The 16,876-nt window shown below is 44.4% G+C and overlaps 1 protein-coding gene across 1 annotated transcript in view; it reads left to right on the top strand.

Moving 5' to 3' along the window:
- The window catches only part of LOC142804282 (putative ATP-dependent DNA helicase HFM1), a 218,569-nt gene that overhangs the window by 45,461 nt on the left and 156,232 nt on the right, over nt 1–16,876 (top strand). Inside the window, exon 2 of the mRNA XM_075891030.1 lies at nt 2,944–3,014. Within this exon, the coding sequence (XP_075747145.1) occupies nt 2,944–3,014 (71 nt within the window). The remainder of the gene's footprint in view (nt 1–2,943; nt 3,015–16,876) is intronic.

Genomic DNA, 16,876 nt, shown 5'->3' with positions numbered 1-16,876 from the left:
GAGGTTGAGGGCCCAGGTCGTGCAGGGGACCTGGATCGAGAAATCATCGGCGAGAGAGATCGGCGGCCTTGGGTTGATGGCGACCGGCTGAACCTTCGGCCCTGAACGTTAGTAGGAGCAGGCTGTGGATCGTACGGAGTAGAAAAGCGGCGAGAACTGCCTTCAAAGCGACGCCATGTCCCAGTGTTCCAAGATGAATTGGATGACCAACGATTGCGACAGTAGCGTGCAATGTGGCCGGCGCGAGAGCAGTGAAAGCAGATTGGTCTATCATCCGACGTTCTCCATTCAGCAGGGTTCCGGTAGCGGGAAGGGTAGCGTGAAGGGTACACCGGAATCTGGTTAACAGAAGCCGAGCTCTCGGTGGTGCGAACAGCGCAAACAGGTGTGATGCCGAGATTTGCTATTTCTTGGCGAACGACGGCTTGGATGAGGGAGACGGTGGATGCGTTGTCTTGAGGACCGTCAGAGGCGATGGCTGCAGGAGCCATTGCTTCGAGTTCGCGACGAACGATTCGGGTGACATTTTCGGACGATGTAGCTTGCGTGAACTTGGGGCTGTCTTCACAGGTCGAAGTGGCTGCAGTATTAGGCAGACGCGCAAACTGGCGGGTTATGCGACGGTTCTTGGCGTGCTCGAAGCGCTGACACTCTTCACAACCGCGTCGACGGTGGCGCAATCTTTAACGATCAACAGATTGAACGCGTCATCGGCAATTCCCTTCAATATGTGAGCGATTTTGTCAGTTTCGCTCATGTTCTCGTCCACCTTTCGACAGAGGCCCAATACGTCCTGTATGTAAGATACATACGATTCTGTCGATGTCTGCACGCGACATTCCAGGTCTTTCCTCGCGGCCTGCTGTCGCCCAAATGGCCTGCTGAATAACTCGAAAAGCTTCAGTTTGCAAACGTCCCAGCTGGTCAACTCCGACTCATGCGTCTCATACCAGGTGAGCGCCGTATCCCGCAAGTAAAATACAACGTTGGCCAGCATCAACGTAGGGTCCCACCTATAGTATTCGCTCACGCGCTCGTACAAAGCGACCCAATCTTCAACATTCACCTTGTCCTTGCCTGTGCCCGAGAAGGTTCCGGGGTCTCGTGGAGGCAGGAGAATCAGAGGAGGCAGCTGCTGCTTCTGGTGCTGGTGCTGCTGGTGCTGGTGCTGTTGCTGGTGCTGCTGCTGCTGCTGCTGCGGCTGCTGCTGCTGCTGCTGCCGCTGCTGCAGCTGCTGCGGCTGCTGTTGCTCTTGTGGGTGGGCCTGTTGAGCCATTGCAGAAAAATGAAGGTGGCGACCACTCCGAAGTTCCGTGTTGGTTTGCCGGAAAAGCCAGGTAGGCGTACCCAGCACCTCCACCAATAATCTTACAAGAAAACGTATATTTACAGATATTTACAACGATTACACGCGATCACAATGCCTGGCGCACTGGCGGGCTGGAACCAGTCTCTATCCACTTCGTAGTCTTCCCTTTTAGCCAAGGACCCTCTACCGCTTTATGCCCCAATCCCACTACTGCCTTGTGGCAATATGAAAGCCGCGTGTGGGCTGACGCTGGTGTGTCAGCTAATAGATTACGTACAGCTGCCAAGATGCACTCTTACACTGCATAGGCAAGAATAGACCTCTTATTTTTTGGCCAATCCCCCATAGTGGGTATGCGCTACGGACAACAGGGGAACAAGAACAAGTCAACACCGAGGTGTTGAACAAGTCCGCCGGCCGCCACGTCCCGTTTCATTTTGACAGTGCACAGAAGGCGCCTTTATCGTTGTTTAGGTAGCGGCAACACTCTTCAGCCATTTCAGCGTTGTTAGTGGATTGCGAAACGTAGCACCCAGGCATTCTGCAGAAAGACTACGTGACAAATGCTGCTTTACGTGTCTAGCGAGAAGCAAAAAAAAAAAAACAGAAAAAAACGGCGTCGGCGCTTTCAGAGAACCGCTTTTGGCGGCGACGATCCCTTCAAAGAGGGGCTCCACGTGGAAGGGACACTAAAGAGTAAGAATAGTTTGTCAAACCATGAATTAGTTTGACAAACTACACTATAAGATCTCTGATGTCATATGTTTCACTCTCAAAACTTTGCGGATAATAATCATTAACGGATAATGTCAAGCCGGAAGTTTCATTTTTAAATTTCGCGCCAGAATCTCTTCGCTAGACGTCAGAACTTTCAAAACGTATTTTTGGTACTTTTGTGGCATTCGCTCAATCAAATTATCTGAAACTTCGTATGCTAAGGCTATTAAAAAATTTTTACGTCACGGTGCGGGAATTTCAAGGTGGTGTCACATTGAATTTGCAATATCTAAGTAGTAGGTGTGTTGCGGTGGTGTCACCACCAGCATTTTCTTTTCGCGCGTTTTCTCGCTTACTAAGCGCCGTGTGGTGGTAAGAGGATGTTTTCGGGATTCAGAGTTGGTGCCTTGAAACACGCGAAAAACCGTGTTGTTTTTAGTGGGCCTTTATGTGGGGGCATGCACTTCGAGGCGCCCTAGCGCCAAGATTTATTTTTGGGAGTCACTTCGTCAGTAGAAAATAAATAAGTCTGGAAACGCTACGGACAGAGGTTGTATTTAATGCGAACTGATAAAAAAATGCACGTGCACATCACTGGATTACGTGCAATCACCACTGTTTTTTTCACAGAAGTCACGTGGAGATGTATCGAAAGGTTAAGTAATACTTCGTGTTGACTTTTCAAGTGAATGCGTTGGTTACATTGACCACCGTTCCAGAATAAGTATTGTCCCCACTTGTGGATGTTTAGATACAACTTGCTCTTTGATGCCAATTGGAAAAGTGTTTACGAACTCTCAGAAAGCGTTATATTTGGCGCCAAAAATATAAAAAATGGAGACAGTTTTAAGATAACTAAATAAATTTAGGGATCTTTTCTTCTTTTGTGGCATTTTTCCTTGACTACAGTTCTGTAGCGGGTCCTTACCGGTGCTTTTTCAACGCCTACCCTTTCTTCAACAGGATCCAGTCGTGTGTCATGGACGACGTGGGTGACTATTTTTTTTTTGCGAAAAACACCTGTAGCTAGGGGCTCGGAGGGGGGGGGGATTTTTAAATCAAAAGAAGAGAAAAGTGAGACCCGTAACTGTCTCTCAGGAGGGGAGGACACCTCAACAGTAGCTCACGAGCGGGGGGGGATAAGGAGGGATTAAAAGTATAGGATTAAAAGGTATAGAGATAGAGAGAGCGGTAGGAGAGAGCGAGGCGCAGGGGCAGTGACACTCGGAAGTAAGGAGAAGATAGGAAAGATGGACATGGTCGCCGGAGTCCGAGGACGGGGCACCACTCGGCGAGAGCTCTTGCCGGGATCAGGAGATGGCGTAGGGCGAGCTTAGTCGGTCATAGCTGCGCTGTCGTCGGACATCTCGGGGGCACAACTGGTCAGCACGAAATCCAGAGAGCGAGTCCGCCCAGAAAGCGAATGCTATGGGCTCGCAGACACTGCAGGGCTAATGAGTACAGTGTGTGAACTCTTTTACCGATAAGTGTTGCCATAATGGGACTTGCCGTTTTGTATGTTGAACGCGACCAGTGTATACATGAAAATATTTGGGTTGGGGTTATCGATTGATGATACCAAAATAGAAACACATTCGTTCAACAACCCGATGTGGCAGTGTGTAAGATCACCTTCTCTGGCTGGAACAGCTACAAATTTTGTCGAGTTGCTTCTCAATAGGCTTGAAGTCAAGAAGGCCCCCGGCCTTTCATTTTTTAAGGTGGTGCTCGCCACACTTCACCTTTGGCAGGTCAGCTGCACCACTTCTTCATCCTTTGTAAAGCACTGGTACTCATGTTTTTGGTAGTAGTGATCTCTGCAGAGCTCTTAAAATTATTAGTTATATTTGTGCTAAAGACAGGGCCAGGCGTGGCAAAATGAGACGTTCAAACTTTGCGTTTCATCGCACGCACGCACACACACACACACACGCACACACACACACACACACACACACACATATATATATATATATATATATATATATATATATATATATATGAGACAGCCAGACAGCCAGAACCAGGTAGAAGCGTAGGCCTAGCCTACGCTCCTACCTGGTTTTTTGGCATTCCAACCTGGAATTCCTACCTGGCATAAATGGCATTCTTTATTCTTTATTCTTTATTCAGTGAGTACCCCGCTTTGCTCAAAAAGGCGTTACAGCAGGGGGGTTACAGACTGGAATAAAACAATTCTTCGTTTATACAGCACACTTGCTCGTCTTGCAGCTGGTTCCAATCTCTAATGGTCATCACAAAAAAGGAATTATAAAACATGGTCGTTCTTGCTCGATACTCTTTCACTTTGCGTCGGTGGTCATGTCGACTAGATATGTAGCTGGGTTCACTGAAATAGTTATGACGGTCAATCCCAGTCCGCCCATGAAAAACAGAAAAGAAAAACTTCAAACGCAGTTTTTTCCTGCGTAAAGAAAGCAATTCCCAACCCAATTCAGCTTTCATAGCACTGCAGCTGTCTCTCCGCTCGTACCGCCCTAAAACAAACCGCGCAGCTCTGTTTTGTATTTTTTCAAGCTTATCAATCAAGTTCGCCTGCATCGGGTCCCACACAGGACATGCGTATTCCAAAATCGGTCTAATACATGTGAGATAGGCCGTATTTTTTAATGTTCGGGGTGCCAATCTTAGGTTCCTCTGAATGAAATTTAAAGCCCTTGCCGCTTTGCTAACAACGTGATCAACATTGGCATTCCATGAGCAATCATGCGACAAAACAACGCCAAGATATTTGCATGTTGGTTCGGTAATAACAATATGCGTATCTATTGTGTACGCCGTTACTATTGGTTTCTTTTTTTTGGAAACTCGCATATGAACGCACTTTTTGGGGTTTAGCGTCATTTGCCACTTCTGGCACCACTGTACAATACAATCCAAATCGTTCTGCAAATAAGCACAGTCACCTTTGTTCTGAACCTGTCGATATAACACACAATCGTCGGCAAATAAACGCATGCGCGACGAAATACCCACAGAAATATCATTTACAAAAATAAGAAATAAGAGAGGCCCAAGGACAGAGCCTTGGGGCACGCCTGATGTAACGTTAACATAGGATGAACACTTCCCATTTAAAAGAACGCATTGACGCCTGTTCAGCAAGTAATTGGTTATCCAGATGAACACATTTGGGTCGAAATTTAGAGTCTGTAATTTAGCCAGGAGAAGGGAGTGTGACACGGTGTCAAAGGCCTTTCGAAAATCTAAAAACACGCAATCTGTTTGTCCACCTTCATCAACGTTGGAAGCCAGCTCGTGAAAGAACTCTACAAGTTGCGTCGTACAAGAAAAACCTTTACGAAAACCGTGCTGCTCATTTATTAATACATTATTAGCAGTAAGATGGGTCAATATGTGCTTGGATAAAATGTGCTCGAAAATTTTGCATGCCACTGACGTCAATGAAATAGGTCGGTAATTTGTTACATCTTTTTTTGAGCCACCCTTATGAACCGGAACAACATGAGAAATTTTCCAATCTTCGGGTAGAGTTCCCGTTGAAAGGGATTTTGAATAAATTATATAGAGGTAAAGAGAAATTGGCAGTGCACATCGCTTTAGAATACGAGGAGAGATGCCATCAGGACCAACTGCTTTGGATTCATCTTGGTTTTCTAGAAGAGAACATATGCCACGGACACTCAGTTCTACCGGTGGCATCAGCGGAATCGTGGTTGGGTGTGGTTTTGAAGGAACGTCAAGCTTGGGCAAGAACACAGACTGGAAATATTTGTTTAAACAGGTAGCTTTTGCTTCCTCATCAACCACAACCATTCCTACCTGAAATGTCATTTTTTCACCCACTTTTCTTTCTTCTTATTTACATTTCATTTGTTCTAATAACTTCCCCTATACATTCCTTGGCATTATTGTCTGTTAGATCTAATTATTATTGTGTCAAAACACGGAAAGATGAGCCCTTAGGCATATACTTCTTCTGTTATATATATATTTATATATATAAAATTTATTTGATGAGAGTTACAAGGTGGACAAGAAGTGCAACTTCAGAGGTCCCCGAAAGAAAACTGTCGGGGGGACCTCCTAAAGAAGCATAAATGGCGGTTCACAGGAAACTAGGTGAACAGTGAGTCATTTATTTCATATAATTTCTATAGCTTTGGTAATAAAAGGTAAAGTATTCACAAATAACAAAAAATAAAAAAGCTCACCATGATAATCACAAACGGAAATTATAAAATATTTTAACAAAGTGAGATAGAAGAAGTCACAAAAATTAATACAAAGAAAGAATACTGGCACGAACAGCTACACCCATGCGAACAAAGATCGAAATGGGCAAAAGTGAAACACTTAGAAGTGGCACCAGCACATTCCAAAGTAGTAGGGTAGACAAAACCTGGTGAATTCAACGTGTCTAACAAAGTGATAATGAAATGCTCCTTAGGTTTACGTTTGAATGAGAATAATGAAGATGACTTTAAATTCGACGGCATTGAATTCCGAATCGAAATGCCTAAAAAAGCAGCAGTGAATCGCCCTTAATTGGTTCTAGCTTTAGGGAGGAGTAGATTAAGTTGCTTTGAGAATCTTGTATTATTGTTATTGATGAAGCTGAAGCGAGTAAAACCTGGAATATTGAGATCGATATTGATAAGACGAAACATTAGTAGTGACACTTTATGGTAGAATAACATGCGCAAACGTAGAACATTTACACAACGGAATATGGGAGCAGAGGGAGATGTATGATATTGAAATGTAACCAATCGTAATGCCTGCTTCTGCAAGATTTGTAGATGATGAAGATGTGTAATATGTACCCCAGGATGAAAGGCAGTATGAGAGGTGACTGCGTATGTACGCATAGTATAAAGGCATGAGAATGTCCAGATAAAAAAAAAATAGCGAGTTTTTATAATGCCGAATGAGATTTTTTAATTAAGAGATTGTGTATGGTAGTGGAACTTCAGATTATTATCTAGAACAACAGCAAGAAATTTTGTCGTTGTGGATCTTGAAATCACATTATTATTCGAAGAAACTGGAATAGGATGAAAGAGCAGATTTTTTGACGAATGGAATAGCATTAATGTTGCCTTAGATGGGTTAATTATCAGGTTGTTTTTACACACCATGAATGAACACTAGCTAGGTCAGCGTTCAGTTTGTTCTGCAACGAGCCAGGATTGTTATCAGAAACGAAGATGGTGGTGTCATGTGCATAAACTGGACAATGTGCATGTGTTATTATTTGTGGCAAGCTATTGATGAATATTAGGAATAAAAGTGGTCCAAGTATTGATCCTTGCGGAACATCTACATGAATAGTTTTTGATGAGGAGAGGGCACCACGAATTTGGACTCTGTAAGATCTGTCTTTCGAAATAACTACGAATTAATTCTAAAGGTGGTCCATAAGTGCCATAAACTTCAGGTTTGTTTGAAAGATTATGATGATCGATGGAATGAAATGCTTTGGTGAATTCAATGAAGCGAGATTCGACTAAAAGACCTTGATCGATGGCTAGTTTAACCCTTTCAATAAAACTGATGAGAGCTAATTCAGTAGACAGATTCTCGGGAAAACCGAATTGGTCATGAGTTAAAAGATTAAACTTGGACAAGTATTTACTTAGGCGCTTGTGTATTAATTTCTCTATCACCATGCCGAGGAAAGGTAGAATGCAGATAGGACGATAATAACTCGTGAACTTTTGGTCACCTTTTTAAATACTGGGATTATTTTACCAGTTTTGAGTCTATTAGAAAAGATCCGATATCTAAATAATTCGTTTTTTACATGTGCTAACGTAGGCGAGATCTCTTTAGACACAAGTTTAATGCTTGAGGGGTCTATAAGATCAAGACCTGGACCGGTTGATTTAAGAGAGTTGATGATAATGCATACTTCTTCCGGCGTCGTTGGAATCAAGTAGAAACATTGACGGCAGCGCGGAAAAGTGAGTTGCATCGAATTAGGCTGATCACTGTCTGTGAGGCTGAAATGATTACTGAAAGAATTAACAATATCTTCAGGGTCAGTAATGAAAGCAGTATTGCGGTTTACACATGATATGTGGTTTCTGGTTGTACTGATGTTCAAGAGTTCTTTAATTGCCTGCCAGTTCCGTCTAGTGTCACTTCCGTTTCTTTTTATTTTATTTTCTTAGTACATACGCTTGGCATCTTTTAAAGTGGACATTAGAATATTTGAGTACGTGCTAAAGCGTGACCGCAAAGCATTATTAAAGGGCTGGGCTTTATTCTTCTTACGATGATTATCTCTCCTTTTAATTGTTCGCAATGAACAATCACTGATCCAGGGCTTTCTTGGTGATTTAAACCATCGAGTGATGGTTGTGTTACCTGTGCATAAATTTGAGCATTCTGATATTCAAAAGTATTAACGCCGCATTGTTCTTCAAGCACGTTAGTCCAGTCAATCGTACGAATCGTACGTATTAATTTCTTGGAGTCAAATATTGTTCTTACATTATTTTCTGACCTAGAACATGATGAATGACCTATGCAAAAAAGAGTAGGGTAATGGTCTGTAGCGGCATATTCCACTATTCCAGCTGTGCTAAGATCTGCAGGTAAGCTAGAAAGCAGATCGTCAATTTAAGTATTGGGGTTACGTATCTAACATCTAGTTGGGACAGAAACTAGGGATGAGAGACCGCAGCTAAGGTATTTGCGTAAGTACTCGAAACATGATTGGTTGATAGGGTCCATAAGGTTGATGTTAATATCACCACATATAACCATATCTTTGTTTTTATCAACTAGTATGTTCAATAACTGCTCAAATTTTTTACAGAATTTATAGAATTGCGCGAGTGGTTGAAAAATTCAAATTTCGCGTGGTTGGATGGATGGATGGATGCTATGAGCGTCCCCTTTATAACGGGGTGGTGACAAGTATGCCACCAGGCTCGACAAAAAAAAAAAAAACCTTTTTTTTTTCTTTTTATGTTGGCCTAATGCCTCTACTTCGATAAATTCTATCTTAATGGAAAAAAAGGTAAATTTTCAGCTTAAGTTCTCTGCCATTTACGGCACTCTGTCCATATTTTATTTTTCCAATATTTATTTTTGTCCTTTCTCTCTAATTTTCTGCCACCAATACTCTAACCGTCTCTTACTTATTTCAATCGCGGGTGTGTTCAGCTTTCCATTGTTGTCCCTAAAACCCAAGGCTTCCTGTAGGCTCGTGCCCAAACGTACACCTGGGTGGATATCTCCACATACAATCAGAACATGCTCCGCCGTTTCCTTATCTTTCCCGCAGCATGTGCATTGTTCTTCTTCTTTACTGAATCTTGCTTTATAACTACGCGTTCTAAGGCAACCCGATCTCGCTTCAAACAGTAAAGCGCTTCCCCTTGAATTATCGTAAAATGCCTCCCTCCTTATTTCATTTTTGCCCTTTCGGTAGTTACTCAAAGCCGGTTTTTTCTCCATAGCTGCCATCCAGTAAATCCTCTCCGCCTCCCTGACTTTTCCCTTAACGCTCTTTGTTGACATATGGCTTACAATACCAGCCGTATACTTACTAGTGAGTCTTCTAGTTCTTTTTCTCCACTGTGTGTCCACGCTCTTCCTATACAAATAACGGAACACCTTCTCTGCCCATCTACTCTCCTTCATATTTCTTAGCCTTTCTTCGAACCTTATTTTGCTCTGCGCTTCCCTCGCCTCAAAACCTGCCCACCCCATATCGCCCTTTACAGCCTCGTTTGTCGTCTTCCCGTGAGCACCCAACGCGAGGCGTCCCACAGTCCTTTGATTTACATCCATTCCCGCTTGCACCTCTGCCCTCATGCACACCACTGAGTTCCCAAAAGTAAGCCCTGGAACCATTACACCCTTCCACAGACCTCGAAGCACCTCATACCTATTGTATCCCCACAACGCTCTGTGCTTCATTATTGCCGCATTCCTCTTTCCTTTTGCTGCCGAGGCTTTTTCCTGTACCTCCATGTATCTATCACTCTCATTTACCCATACTCCAAGGTACTTGTATTCACTTACCCTCGGTATTTCTTGGCCTTGTATGGACACCGTCTGATCACAGGGATCATTGAATACCATCAATCCACACTTCGTTACACTGAATCCTAGTCCAAGAGCTTCACCTTCCCTTCCGCATATATTCGCCAGCTGCTGTATATCATCTCGACTGTCCGCAAATAAGACGATATCGTCCGCATAAAATAAACCTGGAAGCTTCTGCTCAATCATCATGCCGCCCTGTTTGTGTGACAGATTAAAACCAATGTTGATACCTTCTAGCGCTTTTTCCATACTCACCATGTACAGCATGAATAACAGCGGGGACAAAGGACATCCCTGTCTCAGACCCCTGCTAACCTCAACGTTCTCTTTGCTACGCATTCCTTCCCACTCTATGCAAACTGTATTTTCTCGGTATATCTCCCTCAAAAGCTGTATACAGTCGTCGCCCATGCCCATTCCTTTCAATATATCCCACAAAATTTCCTGATTAACGTTGTCGTATGCCCCAGTGATGTCTAGAAAAGCCACGTACAAGGGCCTATTCTCTATTTTGGATATTTCTATACACTGAGTGAGAACAAACAGGTTATCGTCTAACCGCCTGTCGACTCGAAATCCGTTCTGAAGTTCTCCCAAAATATCGTTATGTTCGGCCCATGTTTCTATTTTCATTTTTACTGCTTGCATCGCCATCCTGTATAGTACCGATGTAATGGTTAGTGGTCTATACGAGCGAATCTTGTCCTTTTCTCCCTTGCCTTTATAGATTAAGTTCATTCTACTTTGTCGCCAACTGTCCGGTATTTGTCCGTCCTTTAAGCTTTTTTCTACTGCTTTTAACAATGCTTCTTTAGTGTTATGTCCTAGTTCGTTAATGAGGCTAACGGGAATCCCATCTAAACCCGCGGCAGTGCGCTTTGGAATTTTTCCTTCGGCCTTTTTCCAGTTGAAATTATCAAGTACTAGCTCTTCCTCTGTTGCTTTCTCCGCCACACTTTTACTCACCGGGGAGATCCCCTGGACGCTCTTTTGAAACGAATCGGCTGTTACCTTTTGGATGTAACCTAGCGCTTCGTACCCTTCCAATTGATTTCCTCCTTCATCTAGAATATGTTGTTGCGTTGTGACAGACTTCCCACCTGGCGCCTTTATGTGGCTCCAAAAAATCCTAGGCGCGGCCTCCTTTTTTTCGTGTATCTCTGTCATCCAGCGTTCACTTTCACCTTTAATTTTTGCCTCTACCAATTTCTGTACAAGGGATTTTTTCTCTAAATATATTTCCCATATTTTTTTGACTTCGTCCTGCGGCCGCTTCTCCTTTTTTGCCTTTCTATGCTCCCGTGAGGCTTCGCGTCGCTTCTCGATTGCCTCCCGGATTTCCTTGTTCCACCAACTTTTTGGCTTCCTTTTTCCTTTCCAGCAAACAGTTTTCTTCTCTTTCCCTATCTCCTTCGTCATTAGATGTAACAGCTCACTATACTCCCAGTCCTTGCCTGGTATTTCGCCTACTTCTTCCTCGACTCTTGCGGCTATATTTATTATTTGTTTGTCATTTAAATACGAGCTGCCAGACTTTGATTCCATGCTCATATTTTCAGTTTCGTATCCCATTTGTAATGTTATTCGTTTATGATCACTACCCAAGCTGTTAATGCCCTCCTCGTCTATCCTCATTTCTGTCAGTTTGTGGTAAATTCCTTCAGTCATGAGACAATAATCAATACTTGATTGCTTGTTTCCGACTTCCCATGTGATCTGGCCGTCACATTTAGGCCCCGTGTTAACTATCTCCAGACTATGTTGCTCGCAAAGATCTAGTAATAACTTCCCATTGGTGTCTGAATATCCGTCAAGGTCATGTATGTGGGCATTCATGTCCCCTAGAAGGATGATTTCGGCCCCATTACCAAATTCCTTAATATCCGCACTCATGCAATCCACTATCTCCTGATTCTTTTCTCTGCAGTTACACAGAACAGGTAGTGACATCTAGCGGGCAACTGTGGAAACAAAAGCGTCTGCAATCTCGGAGCCAAAAGAAGGAAATTGATCAATGGCCGTTTTTGCTGCTGTGGCTCCCACTGCTTTCGGTCTGCTGCTACTAGCGCAGTAAAGCCAGGTAACGTTGTGCACGGCAGCAGTGACGTGAGACGGACTGGTCGGTCCGCTTCTTGAGGCAGGTCATTTTAAGTGCACTTACCCGATGCGGACCACTAAAACGTGATTTTATTTCAAAATAGGCCCTTCCTCGGCACAAAAGTAACACCACGAGGTTTCTGGACCGCCATTTTAACAATCAACGTCGTTTTAATAGCTGACTTTACTGTCCCTTTAAGATGTACACGGTCTGCATATCCTTCCTTCCACTAGCGTATTGTTCTCGACCAGACCACGCCACATGACTGCGGCGGTTAGATGTGGGGAAGAGCTTTTTTAAGGAGTTTAGGCCTTTAACTACTCAGTGCCTCGTGGACGTCTCGTTGTTGAAAGAGGGGTGCTGTGCATTACTACAGAGGCTGGCAAGCGGGTGCAATGTCAATTCTGGCCCGCTCCTGGATTACGCAGTAGGGGCCTCCTGATTGTGCAGAGGGTTGCTGTTGGACATGTAATGTTTGGCACAATTGATTGGATAGTAAGGTAGAAACAGACGACAGCTGTACTTAGGAAGCGTAGTTACACTTGGAAGTATTTTCAATTGTCCAGTGCCCGTCACAGCTGCAGTGCCGTGAACTCGATTATTATTGTCATTATTACCGTTATTGTTCTCTAATGCTTTATTTGCTGCAAGTGTACCCGGATTCTAATTTAATACTCGATCGACGAGGATGTTAAATCGGTGGATGAGGCATGACTCTCGTTGTTCACGTTATCGGTTTGATTTAAATCCCGTTTCTAAGAGGGTTGCTGATAGTTTGTCGAATGCATCGTTGAAAAGGCTGAGTCGTTTTGATGGAGGTAGGCTTGGGGCTGATTTCGCAGGGGTGCTGTAATTATTGAAACGAATCCGAAATGGTGTTTCTGTTTGTGCGATGTACTGCGTACTGCACACGTTGCGTTCGAGTAGGTATACCACATCAGAGGAATCGCATGTTAGGGTTCCTCGTATGTTAATCGAAAACTTAGATTGTGCGCTGGTTGCCTTGTCGGTTTCTCGCATCGGTTTACATACAAGACATCGTGACTTTAAACAAGGTTGGTATGAATTACTAGGGGGTGAAGTATTCATATATTGATTTGAGAGTGGACAAGTGCAGTGGTGTACAACTCTTTCGTGAGTGGGTATATATATATATATATATATATATATATATATATATATATATATATATATATATATATATATATATATATATATATATATATATATATATATATATATATATATATATATATATATATATATATATATGACGCAGGAGGCGTGATGGCTGTACGATGACCCATTTATTTTTTCTTCGTCTTCCTCCTTGTCTACCATTCCACCACACCGTTCTCGTGTGGTTCGTCACACGCTTCCCCCCTCCCGCGAGAGAGACGTAGGTGCAGGGGCGGATGATATCGTTCAAGTCTCCCGACATGAACGATGTCAGTCTGGCGACCGAGTGGAGCCACGCTGCGGTCGATCTCGTAGTTAACTGCCGAAATCTTGCGTATGATCGTATAGTGTCCTTCCATGATTGCGCTGAGCTTGCCGCGGTTCGGGTGCCAGGGTGTTTCATGTAGAACGAAGTCTCCCACTTGAAGCTCTAATGGAAGGAACTTCTTGTCATATATGATCTTGTTTTTCTCGTGATATGCTACTGAATTGCGGACTGCGTTTGTACGAGCTTCCTGCAGATTTTCGGTAACGCCTGGAAGAAGATAGGGATACGATGGTGTGCCATACATAAGAAAGCAGGGTGGGTAGTCTGTGACTTCGTGAGGTGTTCTATTGTACTCGTCGACAACGTCCGAGAGGAGACGCGGCCACGGTTTTCGGGGTTCATCGTTGATTTTGCATCGGAGGCGAGTAACGATCGTCTGATTAGTGCGCTTGTTTAGGCCATTACACTGCGGGCGTTGTGAGCTTGTTAAAAGCTCATGAATATTGTTGTGCTTGAGGAACTGCTTAAATTTGCCGGCAGTGAATCCCGTGCCACGGTCGGAAAGGAACTTCCACGGCTTTCCAGCAGCGAAGATACTCTTCAGGCAAGAGATGTACGCTTCGTAAGTCTCATTCTTGTGTGCGAAAGCCCAGACATAACGGGTGGCATGATCAACGGCTAAGTGAATGAATCTTTTGGATGAGCCGTAGTTGCCAAAACCTCCGATAGTGTCCATGGCCAGAAGATCAAACGGTTGTTCCGCTGGTGGCAAAGACTCCAAGGAACCAAATCGTTTGTTCTTCGGTTTCTTGCAGCGCTGGCAGGTATCGCAGTGGCGTATGTACTCGCTAACGTCGGTGATGATGTCGGGCCAATAGTACTGTGGAGAGAGAAGCCGCAGCGTCTTCTTTACCCCGACATGACCGAAAACGTCATGAGATTTTTGGAGAAGAGAAGACCGGAGGGCAAAAGGCACATAGACTTTTAGTATTCCCCTGCGTGTCACTATACTCAGTCCATTCTCAATGGTATGATTTCCGGGTGGTTTGTCGTTGTCATGCTCTCGCAGTTGCTCAGCAGATAAGAGTTGAACTACCGGGCTTCGAGATACTGCATCAGCTTCAATGTTGTGAATGCCCTTTTGGTGTTTGATGTTCACCTCGTACATGGAGAGTTTCAGGGACCACTGGAAAAGTCGGCCTCGGGGATTCTTGATGCTTTTAAGCCATTGCAACGCTGCATGATCTGTGATCACAGTGAAAGGTTTCCCGTGTAAATAGCAGTGCCATTTATCGATGGCGTCAATAATGGCCAAACATTCGAGTTCTCTGATGGCGTAATAAATTTCGTGTTTTAGTAACTTCCGTGAATGGTATGTGATTGGGTGCTCCCTACCTTCATCATCAGCCTGCTTCAAGACGGCGCCGATACCTCTGTTGGATGCATCGCAGTATAGCACACAAGGCTTAGTGGCATCGTAGATGTTAAGGATTGGCTCTTCTGTCACGCATTTCTTGAGCTGAGTGAAAGCCAGTTCACACTCCGCATCCCAGTTCCAGGTGGCGTCTTTGCTGAGCAGGCGCGTCAGTGGGTGAGCGATTTGACTGAAGTGGTCGATGTATCGCCGGTAAACATTGACATTGCCGACAAAACGCTGCAACTCTTTAGGGCGTGATGGTGTCGGAAACCGTAGGATTGCGTCCACGTTGCTTTGCTTTGGTGGCATGCGAAACCTTGTGTCCCAGGTTCTCAATGGAGGTTCGAGCGAATTGACATTTCTTTAATTTCAGCTTGACGCCTTCGCTTTTGAAAACTTTCAAAACGCCCTCCAGATGCCTCAGATGGCCTGGAAACGTGTCAGAGTAGACAACAATGTCATAGAAGTAATTCGTGACGTTCTGCAAACGGTGTTTTGCCAATACGAATTCGACAGCCCATTCGAAGGTGGCCGGAGCATTCCGAAGGCCAAAAGGCATGACAAGCCACTCGTAGTGACCGGTACGTGTGACAAACGCCGTTTTCGGAATGTCATCAGGCTGAATCTTCACGTGCCAGTAACCTGACGTTATGTCTAATGCCGAGAAGTACGTAGATTTCCCCAGAGAATCGAGAACGTCATCGATGCGAGGGATGGGCTGATAATCAGGCACCGTCAATTCGTTCAGCTTGCGGTAGTCGATGCAGAATCGCGTGCGTCCTTCCCCTTTTTTCTCTTCCAGAAGTGCTGGCGCAGCGTATGGGGAGATAGATAGTCGTATGACACCTTGCTTGAGAAGCTCATTGACCTGTCTGTCCATTTCAACGCTGTCAGTTTTTGAGCATCGATAGGGAGCTCTACGAATGGGAACATTGTTGTTGAGATGAATGCGATGCATTTCGCCGTTGATGCACCCAATGTCTGTCTGTGACTTGGAAAAAATGTCGTCGTACTTGTGGATAAGCTGCTTCAATGCCAACTGTTGAGTTTTATTCAGATGTAGTACATCAGAAACTTCAACACCTTGCAAAGACGCGCCCTTGTTAACCGTGGTTTGGTTCTGTGTACGAGAATGGAGGATGTCTTTCGCTTGGCGTGGACTCATGGTGTCAAGGTTCAGCGACAAGTTAAAGAGGCAAGCACTACCCAAGCCAAGAAGTAAGTTGCTCTTCATGCCTTGTAGAACATGAGCCTGAATTTCTCTTGTCACTTTTCCTATCTGTACGTTTAGATTAACGCGACCCAAAGTTTTGGTAGATGATGTGACTTGTTGAACTGAGATGCATGAATTCCTCATTATTTGCAGGTGAAGTGCCTTCAGCACTGCTTCGTTAATACAGGTAATCGTAGCTCCGGTATGAGGTGTAGCGCTGACAGGGTACCCGTTAATGAGGGCATCAAACTGAACTACATGATTTCTGGGTCGCCCTCCTCGTTTCCCTGGTTGGTGGAGAGGGCGGAAATGCTTGCGCGTCGTGGGCATTCATTATGCCAGTGCATCTGTCGGGGTAAGCCATCCATCGCGCAGTGTTTGCACTCACGTACGGGTGTTCGTACCGGGGAATTACGTGGACGCTGACTAGTTCTGTCACTTGTTACGTTAATCTGTGTATTCCGAGCTGATGGAAAGCGATGTAACTTCATTCTCTGCATGGTTGACTCTACACGAAGTGCAGCTGTAAGCCATGCCTCTGGTGTAGACGAGGTAAGCCCAGCAAGCACCATCTCCATATGCGCAGGAAGGCCGTCGATGAGCCCTGATATAAGGTGCGTGTCCTTTAG

Source organism: Rhipicephalus microplus, chromosome 3, assembly GCF_043290135.1.
Source record: "Rhipicephalus microplus isolate Deutch F79 chromosome 3, USDA_Rmic, whole genome shotgun sequence".
NCBI lineage: Eukaryota > Metazoa > Arthropoda > Arachnida > Ixodida > Ixodidae > Rhipicephalus > Rhipicephalus microplus.
This window is presented reverse-complemented; position numbering and strand designations above follow the sequence as displayed.